This window comes from Cuculus canorus, chromosome 1 (genome assembly GCF_017976375.1).
Source record: "Cuculus canorus isolate bCucCan1 chromosome 1, bCucCan1.pri, whole genome shotgun sequence".
NCBI lineage: Eukaryota > Metazoa > Chordata > Aves > Cuculiformes > Cuculidae > Cuculus > Cuculus canorus.
This window is the reverse complement of record NC_071401.1, coordinates 131,566,937-131,591,426: the sequence shown is the minus strand read 5'-3', so window position 1 is coordinate 131,591,426 and position 24,490 is coordinate 131,566,937. Positions and strand designations below refer to the sequence as shown.

The 24,490-nt window shown below is 40.0% G+C and overlaps 1 protein-coding gene across 2 annotated transcripts in view; it reads left to right on the top strand.

The window, feature by feature from the left end:
• NDUFA9 (NADH:ubiquinone oxidoreductase subunit A9) overlaps nucleotides 1-24,490 on the top strand; it is a 47,623-nt gene that overhangs the window by 8,347 nt on the left and 14,786 nt on the right. The window contains exons 6-11 of one of the 2 annotated variants that reach the window (XM_054070149.1): nucleotides 822-924; nucleotides 1,633-1,700; nucleotides 1,860-1,936; nucleotides 6,326-6,421; nucleotides 8,325-8,391; nucleotides 10,869-11,050. In XM_054070149.1, coding sequence (XP_053926124.1) covers nucleotides 822-924; nucleotides 1,633-1,700; nucleotides 1,860-1,936; nucleotides 6,326-6,421; nucleotides 8,325-8,391; nucleotides 10,869-11,039 — 582 coding nt within the window. In that variant the 3' untranslated portion in view covers nucleotides 11,040-11,050. Of the gene's footprint in view, nucleotides 1-821; nucleotides 925-1,632; nucleotides 1,701-1,859; nucleotides 1,937-6,325; nucleotides 6,422-8,324; nucleotides 8,392-10,868; nucleotides 18,405-24,490 lie in introns of those variants that run through there. The other variant, XM_054070142.1, reaches the window with a different exon arrangement.

Sequence of the window (24,490 nt, the reverse complement as noted above, 5' to 3'; positions counted from 1 at the left end):
ATGACTTAGCAAACTAAGTTATTAATGCCAAATGAATGCTGCAAAGACAGGTGAGTATCGTGATTATAGGCCCTTGGAGTGGTATCGTTAACCTGCTCCTGTACAGAAAAAAACCCAAAAACCCAAAAAGCAAAAAAAACCCAAAGTCTCTGGTTTTGACATCTTTCTTCTTTTTTAGGAGGCATAATTTTCTATTACTGACTTACTCTTTTTAATATAGCTGTTGTCCCAGTTTCAGCTTTTTGTTTGCTTGTTTGAGCACACTACTCTGACTTGTGTTTAATGTAATGTTTTTTTTAAACCAGGGTTAAAATTTGTTTGCTTTGAATGTGTAACAAGTCTACAGGATAGTTAGGCTGTATTGTATTGGCCAGTCCCATGTGGAAAGCAGATAGCTGCCACTGAAGTTCCTAACTGTACTTAAGTAGTTCTTGGAATATTCTTAGGACGTAGTAGGGGTTATGTAAACCTTCCATTTCCGTCAAAGCTCTAGTCTGACATAAACAAGAGAAGTACTTAGTTTAGACATCTTCCTTTTTGAACTTCTTCACTTTAAATTTGTATCATTTCGCTAGTGAGGCTGTATTGTATCTCAAAGAGAAGTGATCTACATGTCTGGGGGACTTTGGGACTTATGTGACATGCTACGCTGTAATACTGCTCTCAAAGATCAAATGGCTCAGATGTAAATAGTTTTTGTGCTGCTGATGGAGTAATTTCTTTGAGTGCTGAGGTCGGGATGCATTAAGTTCTGAAAAGGTGTCTCTTCTGGACAGGTCAGAAGGTGTCTAATGAATGTGTTCATTTTAATTGAATGATAGGCTGTTGGAGAGAAAGCAGTGAGGGAAGAATTTCCAGGTGCTATAATTCTAAAGCCCTCGGAGATGTTTGGGAGAGAGGACCGATTTCTCAATCATTACGCAAGTATGTGCTCTTGAAATAATAAAACCATGTATGATTTTTATACCTGTCTGTAGAGAACAGAGGGAAAATGTTACTTGCTTTTGAAAAGCAAAGGTATATTTTTATCAGAAATGTACTGTATTTTGTAGCTGAAGGTGTGTAATGGAAATATAATGAATGTTCATCTCATGACTGAATTCTTTCTGAATCTAGTTAGACTGTGCTGTCTGGTGTGGGTTTTTCGTTTGTTTGTCTGTTTTTTTCAGGGGGAGGAGGGGTTGTACTACTGTTATTTTATTTAGATTGTTCAGATCAAAGTCTGATCATCTAAACTCTGAAAGCAGTTTATCCTGAAAGTAGATTTTCAAGTTGGTGATGCTGGAACGTAAAAATCAACCTGATTTGTTCTGATCTCAGAAGCAACTGTAATGACTCTGTCTAGCGATTTTATTGATGATGCAAGGTAGAGTGGAAACTGTTTTGCAGAGGTGAGATCTCTGAACCACTCCAGGTAAACAGTAAACACAGCCTTTCCAGTGGATGTTAATAAGAAAACTAAATGTGCATTGAAAACAATGTTACTGAAATCGGGTGGTAATTCTGTTTTTTTTAAAGTTCTTCAGAAGAGATGAACTGTACTCAGTGTAATGCACCATGTATTGGTTATTTTTTTACTGAAAGGATTCACAGATTTTATTCTCAAGTTATTTGTGTCTTTCTATGTACCAGACATGCGCTGGTTTGGTGGTGTGCCTCTTATTGCGCTGGGCAAAAAAACAGTGAAGCAACCAGTATATGTAAGTTTTTAATAAAATGAGACCATCCCAAGTCCTTTGTGTGTGTGTGTGTGTGTGTTGGGTTTTTTTTCTTGTCTTGCTGTAAATAACTCCTCAAAGAGGAGTGTGTGCATGCATTCCTGTTTTCTGCTGGTAATTGTCTGGATTTGTTTCTCGCAGGTGGTTGATGTAGCAAAGGCCATTATTAATGCAATTAAGGATCCTGATGCTAAAGGAAAAACATACGCTTTGGCTGGGTAGGTTACTTTTCTGATTCTAATTAACTGAAGTACTTCTTTTTAGTGTCATTTTTTGGCATGCTGCACAGTACATTTAATTTCTCCATCCATGCACACAGTTTGAGCTGCAATAAATTCCACCTCCTTTTTGGGAGGAAAAATGACTCAAGCTGTTATTGTGAGTACTCTGAAAATCCTTGTTTGGGCCCCATTGCATTTAATGTTATGTTTTGCACACAAAGAAATAAACAGTCTCAGGAAACATGCTAGACAAAATAGATCTGGAGAAAATTCTACTAAAGCTGTGTGGAAAACACCTGTAATTAAAATGGATGAAGGCCATGGATCTCTTGGAATATCTTATGAACAAAAGCTCCAAGTCAGAACAGGTCATTAGTATTAAGAATAAACAGCATAGCAAATGCCAAGGTAATGAATCCATGTTTTGGTATTGTAACGTAGCACTGGAACAGATCTTCATGCAGTATATGTGGTGAAAGGTATGTTAGATTCATTGATAAAGAAAACAGTTACTTAGTCAAGATACAAATGATGCCAAACACCTCTTTTTTTTCTGTTGGGTGCATATCTCTGTCTTCCCCCTGCATACACTGAAAATGTGCATAGTATCTGGATTTTGCAAAAAGCTTATGTGAGATTACATTTTTTTTCCACACTTGCTTTTGTGATTCTGTTGCAGGGACAGCTCTTTATTCCTGTAGTGCAGAGACCATTGCTGGTTTATATTTACTCGTGTGCTGTCACTGTCTTCAGTGCTGCAGCTGAGCTGTTGTGAAAGATGTCATTCTGGCAGCTGGGCTAGGAAAAGGCAGCAAGCAGGTCTTCAACTTCTTTTTGATCATACTGAGTAAAATAAGAGAAAGATGCTCACAGTGGTCTGAAAAGACTACTAACAGCAACAATAAGGTTATTAAGTAACTTGAAGTTGCTTTCAAATTTCTGGGATGATGTGAAATTTCACACTAACTAAAAGCGGAAACAAATGCTGGACAGCTGTTCTGACCCAGTTTTTAATCAAAGAGAATAGATGTATAGGTGTCAGGTGGACACAACTAATGCAGAACCCCCAAATCTGATGAAATTAGCCCTTTAAGTGACTATTTTATCTCTTGGCAAACTTGAAGATGGGTTAATGTGTATTTAAAGATGCCTGCCACAGAGAGGTGCCGGATTTTAGATTCATTTCTGTCTGAGCAGAAACAACTGTTCCAACAGCAGGAGTAATTGAGAACTGCAATTAAATAGAACACTTGCAGCCAAATGGAAGGGCTAAACTTTGAATATATTCTTACAGTTTCAAGGTTTCATTTTTTGGCAGTTTACAGAAGGCCAGGAGTTCAGTTCTCAGGTTTCCGAGGTAGGAATTCAAGCAAGCATGCCAGGTTCTCACTGCAAGGAATGTGAAGTTTCAGGCACCTAACAATGACTGAAGAGACTTGGAATGACTAAATGATGGTCTAAACCAAAGGTCCAAATTGGTGTTGGAAAACCAAAGGAACTCCACAGCAAAACTCTTGACTAAAGCTACATGAGATGCTGCTTTATTTTTTTAAAAGGAGTTACCAGTTTGAGTTTAATATACTAACTTAATAAATAATAGAAATAATAAAAGAGCATTTTATTTCTCTTTTCTCAACCTCACATGGCAGGATAGGTTCTTAACTAGTTGGTAGTGTCATTTATATTTCTGAATGACTGCAGATTTGGTATATGGTTTTCACTCATACCTGTCTTTCTCACATTGGTTTTGTTCCATCCCCTTGTTAAATGTCTTCAATGCTAATGCTCTCTAGAGCTTGCTATCTGCTAGTATTGTGGCTGATGTAATGGCAGTTCACCAAGAATAGAATCACATTGAAGTGGAATTGTTAATGTTTGGTATTTTGTAAGAAAACAAATAGTATTTATCTTTATTTACATAATTTTAAGTTTGGCTGTATTATACATCCTTATGTGGTTCTCGCATATCAGGGTAAAAGTGAAATTTGTTTATACTACATTTGAATAAACTTGAAGATGTTAAAGGCAAAAAATTAATAACTGATGAAAACGAAGATTTTGGGGTTTGTTTGTGTTTTGCTGTGTATCTCCTGTAAGTTCTATTAACAAAAGAAAACTTAGTGACTTGGTTTTGATGGTAATGCTGTAGTGTTAACTTCAGAAATGCGGCATGCTCTCAGGTTCTATTACTCATCCACCTGGATGAAGCTGGTAAGGAGTTTTGACTGTTGAATTCTTTTGAATTCTCCCAAATATGCTGACTTGCCTTTAGGTATATCCATTACAATGTTGTGCCCTAATTTGCTTTTACAAACTAAAGAAGTAGTAATTTGGGGTTCTGTCTTCTTTCTGGCATCTCTCAATAAATTTTGGTTGTGATTTATTAATATTACTGTCCTTTCGGAAGAACACGTCAGCTGAAGGCTCAGTTTTCATGCATGCCATCTCAGGCCTTTATATCGTTGAGATCTTGAGTTTATCAAACTGAAATTTGTGTTCTTTGTATCACACTTGGATTTTTGGACTGTGTGAAGTTTTGCAGATTTACACAGTCTTAGTCTGTCCTGGTTTCTTTTTTGTGGGATTTTAGATTCCAACAGTAATTCAGTGTCTGCTATTTTTTTTTTTTTAAAGGAGACGGAGGATAGGAAAAAAAACCCTGCAGTCTTATCTTTAGGAGCCCCCTACCTAGGAAGTAATCACTCTCAAGATGATTATCATGTCACTGAGGTCCCTGCCTTAGCTGAAAAGTATGACATATCACTAGGGCACACACACTTTTGGTGTGTTTACTGCTGCTTTGATCTTGAATAACAGGATGTAATTTTGAAGGCTGAAACATCAAGTGGCACAGCAGTGCTCAGGAGTGTGCCCTTGCGTGTTGTCATGAAGATTTTCAGAATGTTTTGTAGTACCAGCAAGTTGCCTTGAAAGCCAAGGGAGATAGCTGTTTTAGTCTGAGCCATCTATAAAGATAAGAATGTTAAAATGCGAAGCCAAAGTTTGAAGAAAGAAATGGGAACTGCAAATGTTATATGTTTCTCTTAAGTACTGACTACTTCGTTCCCTACATCTTGAGAGGAGGAATGCACCCTTCTGGGAGAATTTATTTTAAGTTTCTTCCTCTAGCTTTTGAACAGAATGGTATGTTTGTAGTTGAGCAAAAAGGCAATCAATCAATCTCCTTGGAGCCATTTGCTTCTGCACATGGGATGTATTGTTAACAAATCTTGATTTACCATTTGCTTTCTGGCTGCCTTCTATTACAAGCTGTGAATTGTATCGTACAAATGCTGTCTTGTCCCAGCTCTGACTGTCTTCTGTTCAGAATTTGAATACATAATTATCGTGTGAAGGAGGAATGTTAAAGGTGTGCTTTAAAAGTACACAGAATACAGTTCATGCAGTATGATTGTGGTGGGTTATCCTTGGCCAGCAGCAGGACAAGGGGAGAAAATAGTATGAAAAGCTTGTGGATTGAGGTTAAGATGGAGAGATTGCTTACCAGTTACTGTCATGAGTGAAATAGACTCAACTTGGGGAAAATTAATTTAATTACTGTCAATTAAAATACATCTGGAGAGTGTGAAAAAAAGACAGAATTAAAAAAAAAATTAAAAAAAACAGAATTAAACAACGCCTCCTTCCCTTCACCGTCTTCCTAGGCTCAGTGTCACTTTTTCAGTCCCAACTCCTCTGCTCCCTCTCCACAAGTGATGCAGGGGGATGGGGAATGGCAGATTGCTCTCTGCAACTGTTTCCTCATAATGTTCCCCTGCTCCATGTGCTGCAGTCCTGCTGTATAAAACTGCTCCAGTGTGGGCTCTCCATGAGCCACAGCAGAATCTCTGCTTATGTGCCTGGAACACCTCCTCCTGCTCTCACCTTGGTGCTTGGAAGGTTGTTTCTCACACTTTTTTCCCTCACTTCTCTCTGCATGTGTAGCATTTTTGCCCTTCCTTAAATATGTTTCCAAGTTGCCACCATTCTATCTGAGGGGCCGTGCCCTGTGGTGGTTGTATTGGAGCTGGCTCTGTCTGGTATGGTGCAAGCCCAGCCTCTTCTCTCTGGCATAGAGAGCACCCCATGCCAGCACCTGTGCAAAACAATTTTAAAGTTTGTGACTTACGCTGTTACACTGGTGTCAGATGATATGTATTTCTAAATTAATCCCACTTTATTTCAAGCACTACAGAATCCTGAGAGCCAAAATTTGTTCCCCTCTTGTGAGAAAAATGACCAGTCTGGCAAATTATTTTGACTGACAAAACCAGACCCTTGGTAGGCTTGAGGGTAGTGGGGGTGTGCAAATATTTTTGTCTCTTGCTGCAAGTATTTAACTGTATGTGACTTACCTACAATGTTTGTTGCTGTTTTTTTTTTCAGACCGAAACGATATCTCCTTTATGACATGGTGGAATACGTCTATGCAGTTTGCTTTCGAACCTTTATTCCCTATCCGCTTCCACGTCCTCTCTACCAGTAAGTGGGACCGTTCCTTCACTAAGAACTTGGGATACATCAGGCAGCACAGAAGCATAAATAACTGTTGCATTTCTTATTTAATGTACCTAGGCTTTCCCTAGGTACTCGTTAGCTACCTTTGAGTCTTCTGCTTGGGCACAGGTCTGCATTTAATGAGCTATGAAAGTTATACTTGTAATAAACATAACTATTTATTCCTGTGTCGTAGAATGGCCTTGCTTTTGCTGAGTCAAGAAGCAGTACAAGGTCCAAAGTAAGAGACAATCAGTAGCAAGCTAGATAGACTTTCAATAGTGCGATAGGGAAAATCTGTGTGTATGCTGCTGAGCGTAGGCCCTGCTACGGTTAGCTGTCCTTCCAGTCTGGTGAGCACTACTGCCCTGGAAGAAAGGTTGCCATAAGGAAGAGTATTGATTGACTTTCTAGTTCTGTCCTTTGTATTGATTGGAGTCACTGTTGGAGGTGAATTTGTACTGAGATCTTGGCTTGGGAATTTGAGCAGTGCAGTTATGAGCAAGCATTTCTTTGTGATAAGAGGACAGTAACAACTTTAGAAGATGGTCATGAACTGGGAGATAAGGGAAATGTATAGCATCACTGCAGTTGACTACAGCGGATGGAGTCTGAAGGCTCCATTTGCATGCACTGAACTGCTTCTACAACTGGACATTTTGGCCTCAGGGGGCGCTGAGGAGAGAAGCTGAATTGCAGCTACTGAGTGATAGTGTGTGAAAAAGTGCAGTATAAATCTGAGCCTGGCCTTAGTCCTTAAGGCATAATGCGACGTGCTTTTGAAGAGCTACCTCAAAGAGTAAATGCCATTTCAGAAGTTGCCCTCAGGATGGTTGATATGTTTAATGTTTGGGGTGCTGGTCCTCCTCAATTTTAGTACACTGCAAACTAATAAGCTAAAAAAATCAACAATGTTAGAACAGTGCATTAGGACTCAATATTGGATTCATGTAAGGAATGCTGAATAGTGCTAGACCATCATCTTAAATGGTTGCAACTACTTCTGAATGGGCTTTAGAGAGGCATCAGGTTAACATGGCTCGGCTGACACAGAGGAGCCTGTTGAAGAGTAACTATGTGAGTACTTATGAGTTTACGTCGCATTTCCTTCCGTCCGTGTTGTGCTTTTTTTCTTTATGGGCTGAATTAAGTTGTATTTCATATTTTTGAGAAAAGAGTGCATCTAAACTGTGGATAAACCTAGTTTGTTTATGTGCAGTAACTTAACTTCCTAGTCTGCAAGGTAACACTTCAGTAAGAGATTCTGCCTTGCATACTGTTGGTCCTGAAACACTGAGCAAGAGCTGTAGTGCTATTTTCTCTACCAGATTTTTTTTCTTTCAAGGGAAATGTAATTTATGGAAACAGCAAATACACTAATCTTTATCCTTTTTATAGATTGCTCCAGATTCCATCATCTTGTTTGTATGGCTGTTAAATCATTTAGCTGTCAGCAAGCATGTTTTCTCATGGAGGCATTGAATCAAACTTCGTGACTACTTGGATTACAGCCTACACTACTACAGGACAGAGTTTGGAGGAAAGGCAGGGGCAAGACTGAACCCTCTGGTGTGTGGGGAAATGGATGTGGAGTCTTACTTTCTCCACCCACTAATGCTCAATTTTACTTCTATATATCTGCTCCTCTATTCCCTTCCAAAGTAAAACAATATGAGATAGAATAATTTGGTAGCAAACAGTTAAACTTATCAGAAACACAGCTAAGAACTTGCAGGTTGGCATGTTCATTACTTTAAGGAATTCATAGCTTGCCAGAACAAGCTCTTGCTCACTGTATGTGAAGTGTGAAATATTTTTACTAGTTCTTGTTTTTTTTCAGTGCATCTGGATAATGACTGTGCTTTTGCAATACTCTTTCTGATTACAGTTTAGTTGCGAGATTCTTTGAGATTAGTCCATTTGAACCATGGATAACACGAGACAAATTGGACCGGGTAAGTGTAGCACAACCCACAGATTCTTCATGGGGAGATGTTTAATTGGGAACTTGTAACTTGCATGTGTAATTTTGCATTGAAGAAGTGCTGAAATGTGTGCACATCATACGGTGTAGAATTTAGTTAGTCCAATGGCTAGAATTGGATTGTAAAGAATTGCTTTCAGACTGTTTGGATACTACAAAATTTTAATTTTTTAAAGGTGTCTCTATATAAACCTTCCTTCAAAGTGTGTCTGTGGTTCCTGCTGTACAATTGCTGTGATTACTGTTCTGCAATCTTACTCTTAACTTCTTTTGTCCAGACCCATTACAGTGCCAAGGGGACACAATGTCAAAGCAGTTTGGAGATTCCTGTGGTATAGTCTTACATAGACTTAAGAAGAGACAAGGACTAACAGAATTTTTTGAAAAAGGCATCATTATGATGTAGTCTTTCCACTAGCATTGGTGGAGGAGGAATAGTTAATGTATTTCTCTAAATACATTTTAAAAAGTGGTTCGAACAATTGATAAGAGACTTATATCTCGAAAAGTAACATGATGGTGGAAGGAAGGAGCTTCTGAAGCATTAAGTGGTGAAGGCTATGTTTTTTGGTGTGCCCCCCTCCTCCCCCAAAACTCATGCTATTGAAAATATGAAAGCCAAAGTAGAGATTTGATGTGCCATGTGCACTTTACCGATGGGGGGCCCCTAGTTTTAGGTAACTAGTGAGTTTGTGTACCTCTACATGGGTTAAAATCTCTTACGCCATCCAGATAATGGCATTTTTAACAGCTCATATTGAAGTGACAGCAGTGGATACAGCTCAAATTTGCACTTAACAGTAGAAGGCATTTCTTGTGAACATGTTGCAACTTCATGTTTATGCCTAACTTTGCATAGTGTCTGAGCGGAGGTGGAGAAATAACTTGCAAAAACACTACTGCAAGTGAGGAAAAAGTAGCAATTTAGCAAGTATTAATGTCAAAACTGTTGACGTGTAGGTTAACAACAGTAGTCATGTACACTTGACAATCTCTAAGCTTGCTGTTCTCTGAAATTTTTGCGGAGTTGGACTTCTAATGCCCTTTGTTATGATGCAGTATCAACAGTTTGATTTTTCCCAAAATTAATTTGAGACAAGTTACTACCATGAATCTGGCAGAACTCTGAGCCCTATACCTAGAGCTGCATAGTGAATAGCCATAAACAATTTCTATGTTTACATTTCTCCATCTATGAAATAATTTTCTATTCTGTTTGGAAATAATTGTGAAAAACTGTGCAGAGTGCATGTAATAAAAGTTAAGCTTATTCACACTCTAGGGCAAGGCTTTTATTTTCCTCTTTTTTTTTTTTTTTTCCCCCAAACCACTGATTCATCCCGCATTCTAGAGAGAGTTGGGATTGCAGTTCTATTGGCTGTATTGACCCAGTATGTAGATGTAACATCTCCTAAAAACCTTACTTCTAGCTGCCTTTGTAGTTCATAGAGTTACATTTCGTAAAATAAGCCCGCACCAAATCACTAAAACTACTGCAATTTAGCTATCACCTTGGGTAGTGTAAAACGGAGTTTCTCCATGTCACTTCTGTGTCTGATTGTTTGTCTTTTCAGTTTTTCATCATGAAGTAATCTACACAAAATTAGATATGGTTCACTTAAACCTTTCAAGGAATAACAACATAAGAGAAATCTCCATTCTCTAAGGTGTCATATGTGTTGCAAATATGGTAATGGAATTAAATATTTGTCCTGTAGAGGACCGTGTTGTAAACCATGGACAGACGAAAAAACCAAGGTGATAATTCAACATCTCTTGTCAAAGCAGAATGTATATAGCTGCAGTTCAAATATGACCTTGCAAGTTCGGCCCAATTTTGTGGTTGCAAAGCAGCAGTCTTCCTGATAACATATACCTGATGGAGAGAAAATAAAGACACTTTCTCCATATCTTGCTACTATTTGTTCCTGAATCTAAATCTGAAGCCTGAAGGGCTTACAGAGGCAGAACACCTATATACTGATGAAGTACACTGGGTATTCGGTACCTTGTATAATTACACCATAAGTCTGTGGGGCCACATTGAATCTTTTGCTACTCCCAAGGGAAAACATTGAGCCAAAATTATGGTCAAGGACCTAGAACTGACACGCAGTTGACCAAGTCCACATTTGTGTTTGAATAGATCTTCAGATCTAGTACAAAATGCAGCAGCGTATTGTATTGCAATATTCTTTCTTAGGGGGAAACAACCTTATGTCAGCAGCCTTGAAATTGTAGTAGAATCTCCAAAGAGCTGCCATTTGTAAAAAATTGCTTTGTGACACATTAAAATGTTTCTAGTACTATGGATTTATGACAGTTTGATTTGGTAAGAAATGTGACTTCAGGTATAACAACACTTTTTAGTATGCGAATGGTTGCATTGATTGTAATTCTGTTTGTTCTATCCTTCTTTTTTTTTTTTTTTTTTCCTTCTTTTTAAAGTTTCACATAACAGACATGACGTTTCCTGATCTTCCTGGTTTGGAAGACCTGGGTATTCAACCAACAGCTCTAGAACAAAAAGCAATTGAAGTTCTGCGCCGTCACCGCAGGTACCGCTGGTTGGACGCTGAGCTGGAGGAAGCAAAGCCAGCTAAGACATACCCCATGTAGCAGTTAATAAGGTGATTCTTTAACACTTCTTAAACTGCCTCTGTATGACCCAATTTGTTTGGAGAACTGTGTACATACTGAGTAAAATACATTAATCATGTAAACTCTGTTTCACTCGTGTTGTATTTTTAATTATGGAAAACTGTCAGGGAAATGCAAATTTTCTCTTGAAAAGATCATCAAAGTAAATTTACATACACTGTTGCTTAGCTTGTGAACATTAAAATATTTTGAGGGTTGGGACTAGAGGGAATGTGTCTGTTTCTCCCTTGACTCTCAAAGCAAGTATATCACTGAGCTTTTGTAAGTGCTCAAGTGACTGGAAGAACATTGCCATTCAGGACTGTGTGGCCTAGAACATGTTCTTTCTGGTACTGCCACCTATTTGGATGATGAGGTCTTAGTTAAAACCCCATTTTTAAGTTTTTGACTTTTTGAACTTTGTTTTCTGCCCTGAGCAGAGCAGTTATAGAAAAAGTCAACCAAACCAGAAACTGTTTCTAATGTTAAGGAGCATCAGTTAAACAAGTTACTACATGTTGTCTAATCTCTTGTGGTAATAATGTATGCTGTGGCTCATAGACATGATGAAATGTGTCATCTCTTCCTTTTTTAGATAAGAAACTCTAATCCTTTTTAGGTGCTCAAAGCTTTTATGTTGCTGGGGCACCATCTTTCTTTTGGTAAGAGGTATAAACTTGAGTTGAGGATTGAATATTTTCAGTTGTTTTAAGATAAAGAAAAATCCTTGCCTGAATGTGATTCAGAGCTGTGCTTTCTGTTTCCTTATCCAAATAGCTGCTGGAGGCTTTTGGTTTAATTTTGGCAGGACCATTGTTAGCTGGGGTCTGGCTTGAATCTGAGTAAGTCTGTGCACAGGACTGAGAGCAGAGATCTAGATCCTGTACATGCAGTGCAGTGTTCTGATGGCTTCATGGTGTGAAAGAAGACGTTTCTTGTATCAAAGAGCTTGAATGTTACTTACTCTTGAATCAAGTGAGAGGCGATATGACAAGAGGGAATGACCTCAAGTTGCACCAGGGCAGGTTCAGGTTAGACATTTGAAAAAATTTCTTCACGTAAAGGGTTCTAAGACACTGGACCAGGCGACTCAGGGAGGAGGTTAAGCCACCATTCCTGGAGGTATTTAAAAGATGGATAGATAAAGTGCTTAGGGATATGATTTAGTAGAGGACAGGTATGGTTGGACTCAATGATCTCAAAGATCTTTTCCAACCTTGGGATTCTGTGATACTGCTGGGCAAAATGTGTCTTAAATTTCAACAGTTTCCATATTTTGCTCTTCCATATAAACCTTATTACTGCTAATGTTTACTCTGCTGCGAAGAGGTAGACTCTTGTGATAATATGAATGTTTTGATCCTGCCTACTATTTATTCAATTTGGCTCTCATGGGTTGTTTATTTTTCTTTTGATAAATGCTAGTTCCATTGTTTTAAAATAAACCTGCCAATTCAAACATTCAAAAGCTAGGACACATTAGGAGGGAAGTGCATGTTGTTAGTAATTTGATACTTTTATTATTTTTCTGACTGCAGGCTTTTTTTTCCTGTAAGACCCTAATTGTAAATAATAGCCTCATTAGGGCTTATTTAATATGTGTGGCCCTAATCTTGATTTATTGCATGCTATTCACATCCTGTTGTGAAAAATGTAGTATTTCTGAAGTGTTTCCCAAGTGGACATAGAGTACAGAGGTGTGCAATTATGCTAGTTCTGCGTGACTTAAAAGCAGTCTCCATCTTTGGATGTCAAACTCTGGCAGAAAAAAATGTCAAAGATAATGCTGTAATGATACGTGCAAGTTCTGGAAGCACTTACCATAATGCACTGGTGTTTGGTTCCTCCTCCCCCCCCCCACGTTCAAAGCACAGCTTTTCCAGTGTCTTCAATTGCACCACAGACACAGAATTTAGACAGAGAACATGCAGGTGGTGAAAACCCAAGAAAAGTTTGCTTTAAGCAGCCTGTTCCACATCAGCAAGGTAAAGTGGAGCATTGCATTAGTGCTCAGCTGCTGCAGCTGCAAGTTTTGTTTCTCACAATACTGTGCCTTACATGGGACTTATGCATCCTGCCTTACAGGAATGACAGTGTTATTTCTCATTATTTATCCTCCCAAAGCAATTGAATGTAAAAAAAAAAAAAAAAAAAAAAAGTCACTTGTTTCATAATGCAGTCCAGAATACAAAATTGCTATAGGTCAGTTTCATCGGTGATCTTTATCCCTACTCTTTTGTCAGTGGCAGGATTTTCCTCGTTATGCTCTCCCTCATTTCTCAGCTTACAATAGTTTTTTTGCTAATCTACAGTTCATAAAGTATTGAATGGCATTTAAATGTGTGGACTCTTGTCTAGCACGTCTGTGCCGTGTTGCTCAAAGCGGTATGGAAAGTGGGGGCTGTTGTTTTCCACCCTCCCCACAAGAGGTCAGTGGTAGAGCAGAAAGTGGCAATGATCTTCAAGCACAGTGAGTGCCTCTGCTGTTTTCACCTTCTCTCTTGCTCAGGCTTTGCCATTTGTAACCTCTGTTCCTTGCTTGCATGTAGCCAGAAGGATTTTCAGGCTAGGTCCAAAACTGTATGACAAATTTAGGTACCATAGCATAATAACACATGGCCCTGGTGCCGTATCTGGCTGAAAGGGAACCTGCTTTGGTCCTTTCCCTGTGCTTTAGGGTAATAATCTGACCTTTAGCCCACCTTCAGCCTGCTCTAGAGGGTCTTGTGAGAAAGTAGACTCTTCACAGCATCTGTTTATGAAACAGATCAATTATTTGCATGGCTGTGGTAGCGTGTGCACACTTAAAAGGCAGGTAGTTAAGGACCAATAAAGGCTGAAGAGTTGGTGAAGGCAGTTGTACTGCCAGTTGTGTTAGATGTGTGTGTGTGCATATGCTGCTTCCACTTCCCCCACCTTGGACCATCTAGCAGAAAGTGTATTTCCCTGGAACTGAGAAGAAAAAAGGAAACAGTGAATAGGTGTCACTAAAACATCACTTCTCACTTTTGTCACTCAGCTAGCATGAAAGAAAAAAAAATACAATTCTGCTGAGTGTAGTTAATTTGGCTCATACACTGCCTTGAGGTACCAGTGTATCTTGGCTGATGTGAAGAGAAATTGTAAGAAGTAGGAGAATATTGTGAGGGATTATTCTGATGGCAATGGCTTTATTCATATAAATTAGAGCACTGCTGTATTTTGAGCTTGTGTGGGAAATATTGATAGCCATTATCCTTTGTTGGGAAGGAACCGCTAGTGCAGTTTCAGTATAGAAGGAGGTGGACGTGTGCTGTGGTTTAAGCTGGCCAGCAGCTAAAACAACCACAGAGCTGTTGCTCACTCTCGCTGTTCGCTCACTCTCCTCTGGTGGGATGGGGGAAAGAATTGAGGGGGAAAAGAAAAGGTAGAACTTGTGGGTTGAGAGAAAAGCAGTTTAATAGGACAGAAAAGGAAGAAAATAATAGTAATAATAATGATGATGATAAAAGAATGTACAAAACAAGTGATGCACGGCACAGTTGCTAACCATGCACTGACCAATGCCCAGCTAGTTCCTGAGCCACAGTTTCCGTGGCCACCTTCCTCCAGGTTTGTATGCTGAGCGTGATGTTGTATGGTATGGAATATCCCTTTGAGAGGTTTGGTTCAGCTGTCATGGTGGTGTCCTCTCCTGGCTTTTTGTGCTGCTTGTTGACAGGCTTGTATGAAAAGCTGAAAAGCCCTTGACTGCTTAGAAACAACTGAAACACCAGGGCATTATCAATATTGTTCTAAATCCAAAGAACATACCAGCTACTAGGAAGAAAATTAACTCTATCCCAGCTGAAACCAGGACAGTGTGGAGGAAGGACATGGCAGAAGCAGAAAACTTAACTCAGTTTGCTTTTTGAGATCCCCTTGCTAGTAGGACTGGAGCATACTTGCATTTTAGGAACAGCCCGTGTGAGTGGAAATAGTATCTACATCTAAGGATGGAGAGAGGGATGGGACCTTCTATTTCTTCCAAAGACCATATGTATCTTAAATAGTCTGGGCTCTGGTTTGAACTTACTGATAAGAGGCTGCAGCCTCTTTGAGGTATGGAGGCAGAAGGTGAAGGACACTGATGAAAGGCAAAGGAAGGCTGATGGCGAAGCTGAGGATAGAGTGACACCTTCCACTAGATCAGGTTGCACAAAGGCCTGTTCAGCGTGACCTTGAACACTTCCAATGATGGGGCATCCACAACTTCTCTGGGCAAGCTCTTTCAGTGTCTCAGCATCCTCATTGTAACTCTTCTTCCTTATGTCTGATTTTAACCTACCTTTTTAAACCTGCTACCCCTTGTGTTCACCACAGGCTCTGGCAAAAAGTCTTTCTCCATCTTTCTTACAAGTCCTTTTTAAGTATTGACAGACCACAATAAGGTCTCCCTGAAGCCTTCTCTTCTCCAGGCGGAACAACCCAAACTCTCTTAGCCTTTTCTCATAAGAGAAGTGTTCCGTCCCTCTGATCATTTTTGTGGCCCTCTTCTGGACCTGCTCCAGCAGGTGCATGTCTGTCTTGTGCTGGGGACCCCAGATCTGGATGCAGTACTCCAGGTGTGGTCTTGTGAGAACGGAGTAGAGGAGAGAAATCACCTTCCTTGACCTGCTGGCCATGCTTTTTATGCAGCCCAGAATACCACAGGGTTCTTTATATGATGAGGCTTTTTATGTAGCCCAGGATACAAAATGGGGAGGTTAACAACATCTTGGGTGTGGACTATATACTCCACTGTCCTTCCTTGTGCTGGAAAGCTATTAAAGCTATTAGGAGCCTGCCCTGGGCGGTGCTCAGTTTCTGCCATGGAGGGTAAGAATTTTTGAGTTTGGCAAAAATGCCACTGACTTCAGCTAGTATGGGACTTTCCCAGTGTTTCCTTGCTAGCTGTGCAGGGCACTGAGTGACCTTATCAGCAACACTCAGAAATTTTGCATCTTGGAAATCGTTTCTCCTCCCTCCTTCTTTCAGTATATCATGGTGGTGTCTGTACTGTGATACACGACCAGCAAAGAGTCAGTCATTGATCCTGAAAGTGAGTACGTTCCTCTTACCAAAGAATTATTTTGTTGTTACTTATAATGAAATATTGAGTATTTAAAAATAAATACTTTAAAAGACACAGTATTTGAGTACTGTTGTACCACACTTGTACTATTAATCGAAGTATTGCCATGCATTTACAGTGTATAGTACAGTGCTTGCCATGGTTTAACCACAACACATACAGTACAAGGTGTTCTTTGCTTCTTCCTGTTCTGGTTGGTTTGTTTGGTTTTTTTTTTTAAAGGCTCTAAACCAGGCTGTGCAATATCAACATAATATTGCAGCTATGGAATGAGCAGAGTTCACAGCAAACAGACTTCCCTTGCTGTGTGCATGCGAATTCTGAAGTGCCCTACCTTTTCTTCATAGCATTTCACACTGGAGTTAATTTGATGGCAGTTGCTCGTTTACTGGACTTCACAATACGATCTGCGATGTTCTTGTTAGCTTAGTTTTTTATTTCCCAAGATGGATCTCATTCAGTCTTTTTTTTTGTAGCTCTGTTTCTATCCTGAGTTTCGTGAAACTTCATCGAAAGAATAATCTGTATGTTTTATGAAAATACTGTCTTCTCTTTGTAAGTGTTAATGAAATAAAGTAAAATTGAAATGATCTTTTTTTCAAAGCAACCAACCTAACGTGATGCTGAAATTCATATTTTTATTTCTGCCTCCCTGTTCCCACCTTTCTCTTCCCAAATAAAACCAACCCCAAAAAGTCTGCAAGTCTAAAAGAAGGAGTATATACACAGTTGATACCAAATATTCTGGCAAGTAAAACTTTCTAAGAATTGTTTTGGAGTTTTAGAAAGCAAGCATCCTTTATCAGGGGTGGGCGACATGAGGGAGCGGTCTCCATCAATAGCAAGACCAGAGCTGGGGAATGAATAGATTTCCCGCTTATGTGTGTATGGATAAATTCTCCCAGAAATCTTATGCATATTCTATTACTTTCCAAGGTCTAATTTTAATATTGCTATGAAACTTTGTAACAGTCAAAACTCCTGCTAATCTGGAGCTGACTCCAGCTCTGCCTGACCTTGCCTTTAAGATAAAAGAAACTCCAGAGGTGATCATAGAATCACATTTGTTCAGCACAGACCACAGTGAACACAAAGCATTATCATCTTCAAAGAATGAACAGCATCTGGAAAAACGCTGTCTAAAAGAAAACATGCCATCAGAGGGACATTCTGTCTAACTTTCAAAGAACACAATTGCTGAGATGAAACTTCAGCTTAAATTAAAATATTCCACTTTTTGTTATAGTAGCTACTTCACAGTAAACACATGCATCAGGAAAGAATATCAGATTAATTGGCATGTCTAAGTTGTGTGTTCTTGGAGCCATCAAAAAAACTAACCAAAACAAACTATTCCTTTGCATATTTTGTTCATGATTCCTTTGTGTTGTTAGTCAAGTATAGGGCATCTGATTTTCTGGCTTGGCCAGTATCATTGAGAAGGAGGAGCAGTACTTTGCCTACAGTTACCTCTGTTATCATTTAAGACCAGTATGAGGATTGTTCTCAGGCCTTGGAAATAAGCAAAAGGCCAAACCTGGTTTTGGCATACTGGATTGGGTTTGCAGAGCAAGGTTTTGGTAGCTTGGAGGCTACAGGGTGGTTTCTGTGAAAAACTGCTAGAAGCTTTCCCCATGTCTGATAGAGCCAGTGCTGGCCAACACCAAGGTGGACCTGCAGCAGGCCAAGGTTGAACCGATCAGCAACCAGCGTAAAGCCTCTGTGGTAACATATTTAAGAAGGGGGAAGGTTGCTACACAAGCACATGTACAGCTGGAAAAAATAGTGAGAATATGTAGAACAACTCTGCAGACACCAAGGTCAGTATAGAAGGAAGGGGAGGAGGTGCTCCAGGCATCAGAGCGGAGATTACCCTGCAGCGTGTAGAGAAGACCTTGGTGAGTCAGGATGTCCTGCAGCTCGTGGAGGCACGTGGTGGAGTAGATATCCACCTGCAGCCTGTGGAGGACCCCTGTGCCAGAGACAGTGGATGCCCAAAGGATGCTGTGACCCCAAGGGAAGCCCATGCTAGAATAGGCTCATGTGAACCCATGGGGAGAGGAGCCCACGCTGGAGCAGGTCTGCTGGCAGGACTTGTGACCTGATGGGGACCCACACTAGAACAATCTGTGCTAAAAGACCACACTCTATGGAAGGGACCCACGCTGTAACAGTTCATGAAGAACGGCAGTCCATGGAAAGGATCCACATTGGAGAAGTTCATGGAGGACTGTCTTCTGTAGGGGGGACCCCACGCTGGAGCAGGGGAGGAGTATGAGGAGTCCTTCCCCTGAGGAGGAAGGAGTGACAGAGACAACGTATGACAAACTGATCACAACCCCGACTCCATGTTCCCCTGCACCGCTACAGGGGAGCTAGTACAGAAAATTGGCAGGAAAGATGAACCTGTGAAGAAGGGAAGGTTTGGGGGATGGTGTTTTAAGATTTAAGTTTTATATTCTCATTATCCTACTCTGATTTTTATTGGCAATAAATTAAACTAATTTCCCCAAGCTAAGTCTGGTTTGCCTGTGATGGTGATTACTGACTCTCTCCCTGTCCTTATCTCAACTCAGGAGCCTTCCATTATATTTTCTCTCCCTTGCCCATCTGAGGAAGGGAGTGGTAGAGGGGCTTTGGTGGGCACCTGGTGGCCAGCCAGGGTCACCCCACCCCTGCCCCATTCTTGTCTCCTTGCTGTCCAGAACACATTCACCAAGCTCAAGTTATTCCTGTAGGGAACACCTTTGGTAGGATTTACTCTGCAAATTGTGACAGGTATTTGATGAGAAAGTCCTAGATAGTGCAGGTAGGAATAAGTGAACCATTACAGCATTGGCAGTGAAGGGGAAATGAACAAACCTGTGCCTTGACAAAATTTTATTTACTGATACAGTTGTATCCCAGCTGACACTGTCCTGGGCTAGTACAGAGTTGTGTTCCAGGGAAGTGTTAAATAGAGCAGTAACCTGGTGTAGTGACAGAACTGAGTGAAGATGAAAACAAAAGGTGTTAACCTGTTTCCAGTTTTGCCAGCATTTTTGCCAAGAGAGAGATTTAGCTGTCAGTTTGTGATAAACTCCAGGTCACCAGTTTCATTGCCAAGGTTTGATTTCAGTTACTCTGGTCACTCCAGTTCCTGGCACTACAGGCTCACGGTCCCTCTGACCTGTGCTCTCTGGTTGGTAGCACTTCGACCTCCAAGCACACAAATGCTCACACAATAGAGTGTCTCACCCAGGGATATGCTTAGAAATGGAGTTTAATAAGACGACAGGACAGATTGGGTGCAGGGCATGGCCAGACAAACATACTGACCAGCACTCATTGTTCCATGTTTATTCCTCCCAAAACTATCAGTTCCCTTTGTTTTCCTGCCTCAGCTCAGAGGACTCACTACACAAGCCTGTGAGCGATATGTGCTTTCTCTCATTGATAACTTGTGCAGATACATATAAGTGCGCAAGTGAAAACACCTGTAAGCTTTACCTTATCATCATCAACTTTGTGATTCATGATTCATTAGAGACTGTTTATTGTTTTAGTTGAGCAGTTGTTGTTCTTAGTCAAGTAGAGGCAATTTGAAACAGTGCATTTGGAAAGAAGACTCAGTGCAGACCCAGAACTGCAGACAAACTCCAACCAGGAGCAGAATGCTGTTTCTTTAAGCTTAAAACAGCACCCTTGGAGAGACAGCACGAAGTTGCGTTGTTGATCATTAATACAGGTTTTGTGCATTATCTGGTGCACTTACTGCAAGATCTGAGAAGGAGAAGACTTAATTCCTTGGAAGTAAATCCTCATTCTCTGAACCGAGAAAATAATATCCTTCAGAGAGCGGACCATTTGGACTGGAACATTTATAACCTCTGTAAGTAAAATGCCATGCTGTTTAAGTTCTGAGGAATCTAGATTTCCTGAAGGACAGAATAATAGATTGCAGTGATAATGTTTGAGTTTTCCTGGATAGTTTTGACTGTTATTTGGCTTTTTTCTTCTTATAATCTTGAAAAAGATTTGATAGCTCCCCTACTTACACACAAAATGATAGTCTTTCACAGTCATCATGGAGGTTTTTTTCATACTGGGTAGCTCCTGACACTGAACTCTCTCAGAAGAGTAAAGCAATTTTAAGGTGGTTGTTGTACCAGCATGCTCATCTCCTTAGATTATTTTGTTTGCATAAAAATATAATTTTGGGAGAATCTGGAAACGCTCCATTTCTTCATCCTCTGCCCTGTGGGTAAACAACTGTGAAGGGGGACTGTGACTCAGTCTTTTTCCTTTGTGTACCTTGAGCATAGACACAATGGAGTTGCTGTGGGGAGAAGATGTTGATGAACTGTGCATCACCAGATCAACTGGACTGTGTTCCCAAGCAATGTTAGCTTAAATCTGCTGGCAAGGGCACAGTGGTGGTTTGTGTTCAAATTGGTGTTCATTAGAACCCTGCAAGGCTGCTTTTAAGCTGGTGCTGGTCCATGGGATTGTTCCTCCACGGGTGCAGGACCTTGCATCTGCCTATGTTGAACTTCATGAGGTTCCTGTTGGCCTATTTCTCCAGAGTCTTCAGGACCCTCTGAATGGCATCAGGACTCCCTGGTGTATCAGCCACTGCTCACAGTTTGGTATCATACACAGACTCTATGAGGGTGCACTTTGCTGCATTTTCAAGGTCATTAAAATGTTTATTGGAACCAGTACTAACCCCTGGGATATGCCACTATTGATTGGCCTCCATCTGGATTTTGTGCTGCTGATCACAACATTCTGTTCCTGGCAGTTAAATCTCTCTTGCTATTGACTTATCAAGTGTGTACTTCCTCACTTTGTCCATGAGAGGCAGGGTTAGAAGCCCTACTTGCATTTAAACAATGTTTAGTATTCTTTCCTTCATCAAGTCAGTCATTTAATTGTATCATAGAAAGCTTTAACGCACAGAGGATTTCTGTGCCTTGTAAATATGGCACAGTTTAATACTGTGCACCTTACAAAGCCTTGAGAGATTAGGGTTCACCCTCTTCAACTCTTTCTAAGCCGAAGTCAAAAGTTTCCGGTAAGTTTATTAAATGAGAAGGCAAAGGGCTCATCTACTGTATTTACCCTCAAGATCAATATAGTATCAACAGCCTTACTTGTATAGGAATCCTGTTATGGATCTTTTATATCTTAGAAATTATCCTGGTAGATGATTACAGTTCAAACAGTTAAGTGACCCAGGAAAAGCAAGAATCTTGCTGATTTATGCCATATTGTGTTATGTGAGTGTTTTTGGGATACACAGAATAGATCGCCCAAAATAAAGAAGTAAATTGAGCACATGAAAAAAAAAATACACCTTAGTAGCCTGAAAAAAGGGTGACTAATAAGGAACAGGATGGTTCTCTGCAAGTATTTGAAGAGATTAAAGACTGAAGTGGGAAAGTATTTAACATCGCTAGCTCATCAGGCAGAGTACCAAAGTAAGAGTACTCTTAGCAAATATCTCTGTAAGTATCTGAAATAACTCCTTGAAGAGTCTTGAGTCGTGGAAAATACTCCTAAAGGGAGCAATAGGTGTGTTGTTGCTCTCAAAATTGAGCTGAACAAAGCACTGTAAAATCCTTTGTAAGAAACAGCCACTGATCGTAAGGGTGCTCTATTTCTTCCCCCCTCCCTTGCCCCATGAGGTGTTTGATTTCTCATTTTTTGTAATGCTTTGTAGATCCTAGAGAAACATGTCTGTTTGTGTGGAGCAAGAGCTTAGAGTGAATTTCCAAAACAATGCTGAGAGGTCTCCACTTCCTATTCCTTTTCTCTGACACTATTATTTTTCTTTCATGAGGGAGCTGGCATGCCTCTTACAGGAGCATTTCATGTTTTCAGGGCTTGTTTTCTCTTTTCCTTTCCACATGGTATAACATAAACACAGAAACTACTTCACTATGAGAGTTAATTGGTTGCTGTTATGGCATGTTTAAAATTTCTATATACTGATGTATTTGTGCACAATTTAGAAGCCATACAATAGCATTATATGTAAATGAAATTTAGGTATTTAACTGACCTTCTGGGATGGAAGGTAGTTTTAAAAATAAGCCTCTTGAATTCATAAGTACCTGAATAATTGGACCTGTTCTATTGCAAGGAACAAATCAGTTTTCAGTTTGGAATTGAAAAAGTTATGAGGCCATGATCTTTTCTGTTTCTTGATATTGATTAACTTTTCATTTCTTTTAAAAAAATCCCTAGAACGTGGGGGCTGGTTTTAGATAATCTGAAAGGATCTTTGTAAACATGCTTCAGAAATTACAATGCAAAACATCCTGGATAGCTGAAAAGACAGACATCAAAAAAGACAAAGCCTAACACAAGGTAGGATTTCTGGTTAGAAGGCATCAACTGTAGATGTTGTTGCAATTTTGGATGCCCATATTGAAGTGAACATGGGATGATACAACTATGAAGACCAACAGGGTTCTGAAGTGGGGAGGGAGGTGGGGACAAGGAATATAACTATGTGACCAGGTTAGACATCCCAGATACAATTCTCTTTTTTCTGGCCTGCCACATGTTCTGTGTTTATTTCCATACTGAGAGCTTCTTGTGTCAAATATGCCTGGTTAGCAAGCAAGCAGCCTCTTCTGTTTTCATTCAGCCAGCTGCCAGCCCTGGAAAATTTAATGGGAAGATATAGAGGAAGTCAGCAGCACACGGTGGAGTATTGTGTGGTGATCCCTAAACTAGTACAATAAATCTGCATCGTGCAGTGCCATGTGGACTTCACAGCTTGAGTTCAGTCCAGCGTAGCTGCTGACCTCTTGAAGAGATTGCACCCTTACACTGGTTCATGTATAGTCAGGTTAGGCATTTTTGTTCTGGACCTCCATTAATTTTGAAGCATTGGCTGTGGTCTGCTTAGTTATTAATTCCATGTAAATAATTTCCAGGAATGCACTGGATTTTTTCTTTCCTTAGGATTCTCGCTAAGTGTGTAAGATTTTACTGGTCTAGTTTTAGTCTTGTCATGTCCTGGGCAAAGTCACTGCTTCTGAAGGATTCAGGCCCATAACCACAACCGTATTTAGCAATCTATCTCCTAGCGAGATCAGTTGGAGGTGTGGACCAGTTTGTTTAGTGCACCTATGCCAATAGATCTGAGTGCCTTGTCACAGGAAACTGGTAGTTTTGTTAACAGTGATGACAAAAAAAAAAGAAGAAAGGATGTGCCTTTACCCTCCTGGACCTGTGATAGGGCTACAAACAGCAGAAATGAAAGGTACTGAGAAATGCTTTTCCTTCACTCAAGCCAGGAAATAGAGCTTTGAATGCTGAGGACATACCAGTTCATCTGGTGAAGGAGTGAGTGGAGCAGAAACGGGAGCACTTTAACAAAAAGTGCAAAGAGTTTGAATAAATAGACAATTTTACTTCAAATTCTCTCTTCTTGACCTAGGCCTGGCAGCATAGCGGTAAGATAGAAGTGCTGTTCTTTTCAAACATTCCTCATCTGAAAAGACCTTACAAGCCTTGCTTGCTGGACTTGAGCATTGCAGTGAAACGCAATGCCTTGCTGCTAGCCAGAGTGTGGGATGGCTGCAAGTACATGGCCAGCTTTGTGTAGAATCTGCCAGCTGGGATGGCAGTGTTTGTGTTTCAAATTGGAATCTGGAGATTAAAAGTGGTCAAGTAAGAGCGTACACTAAAAGAGGCACAGTGTGGTTGTAAGAGTCACTGTGAGGAAAAAGAGAAATTAATATTGATATGTTATTAGTTATTGATATGGTTGGCATCCAAAGGCCACGGACTCACTCTTGGACTCGGACCAAGAGCTGCTGTCTAGCTTAAAGAATAGAAAATGAAATTGTTTAACATATATTTTAACTTTTTTAGGGGAAGTGGGGAATATTTTACCTAGAATACTAATAATTTTGCATGAAAAACCATGTCTCTAGTGATCTGTGTGTCCCTGAATATCCTTTAAGTAAACAAAATCGAATTTTAAATACAGAGTTCAATTACTCTTCATCACATGCTGGATGACTTTTATTAAGTGAACTCTCCTCTCTGCAGCCGTAAGTCCTGCTTTTATTTCCCTGGAAGAAAAAAAGGAGAGTCTTACAGCATCCTTAGAAGGCTGAAGAATGGTGATACCAAGAAATTATGAACTTTCCATTAATAATAATAACAATAGTAACAATCATAATCATCATCATCATCATTGTTGTTGTCCTTTAAACTACAGGGTTTTTCTCCTTTTGATTAACTTCAGTGCTTCTGAATATTTAACTTTTCTCCTGCACGAAGTGCTGAAGATATTAGAAGCATCAAGCCTTCTGAGTCAACAAAAAAAGTATGA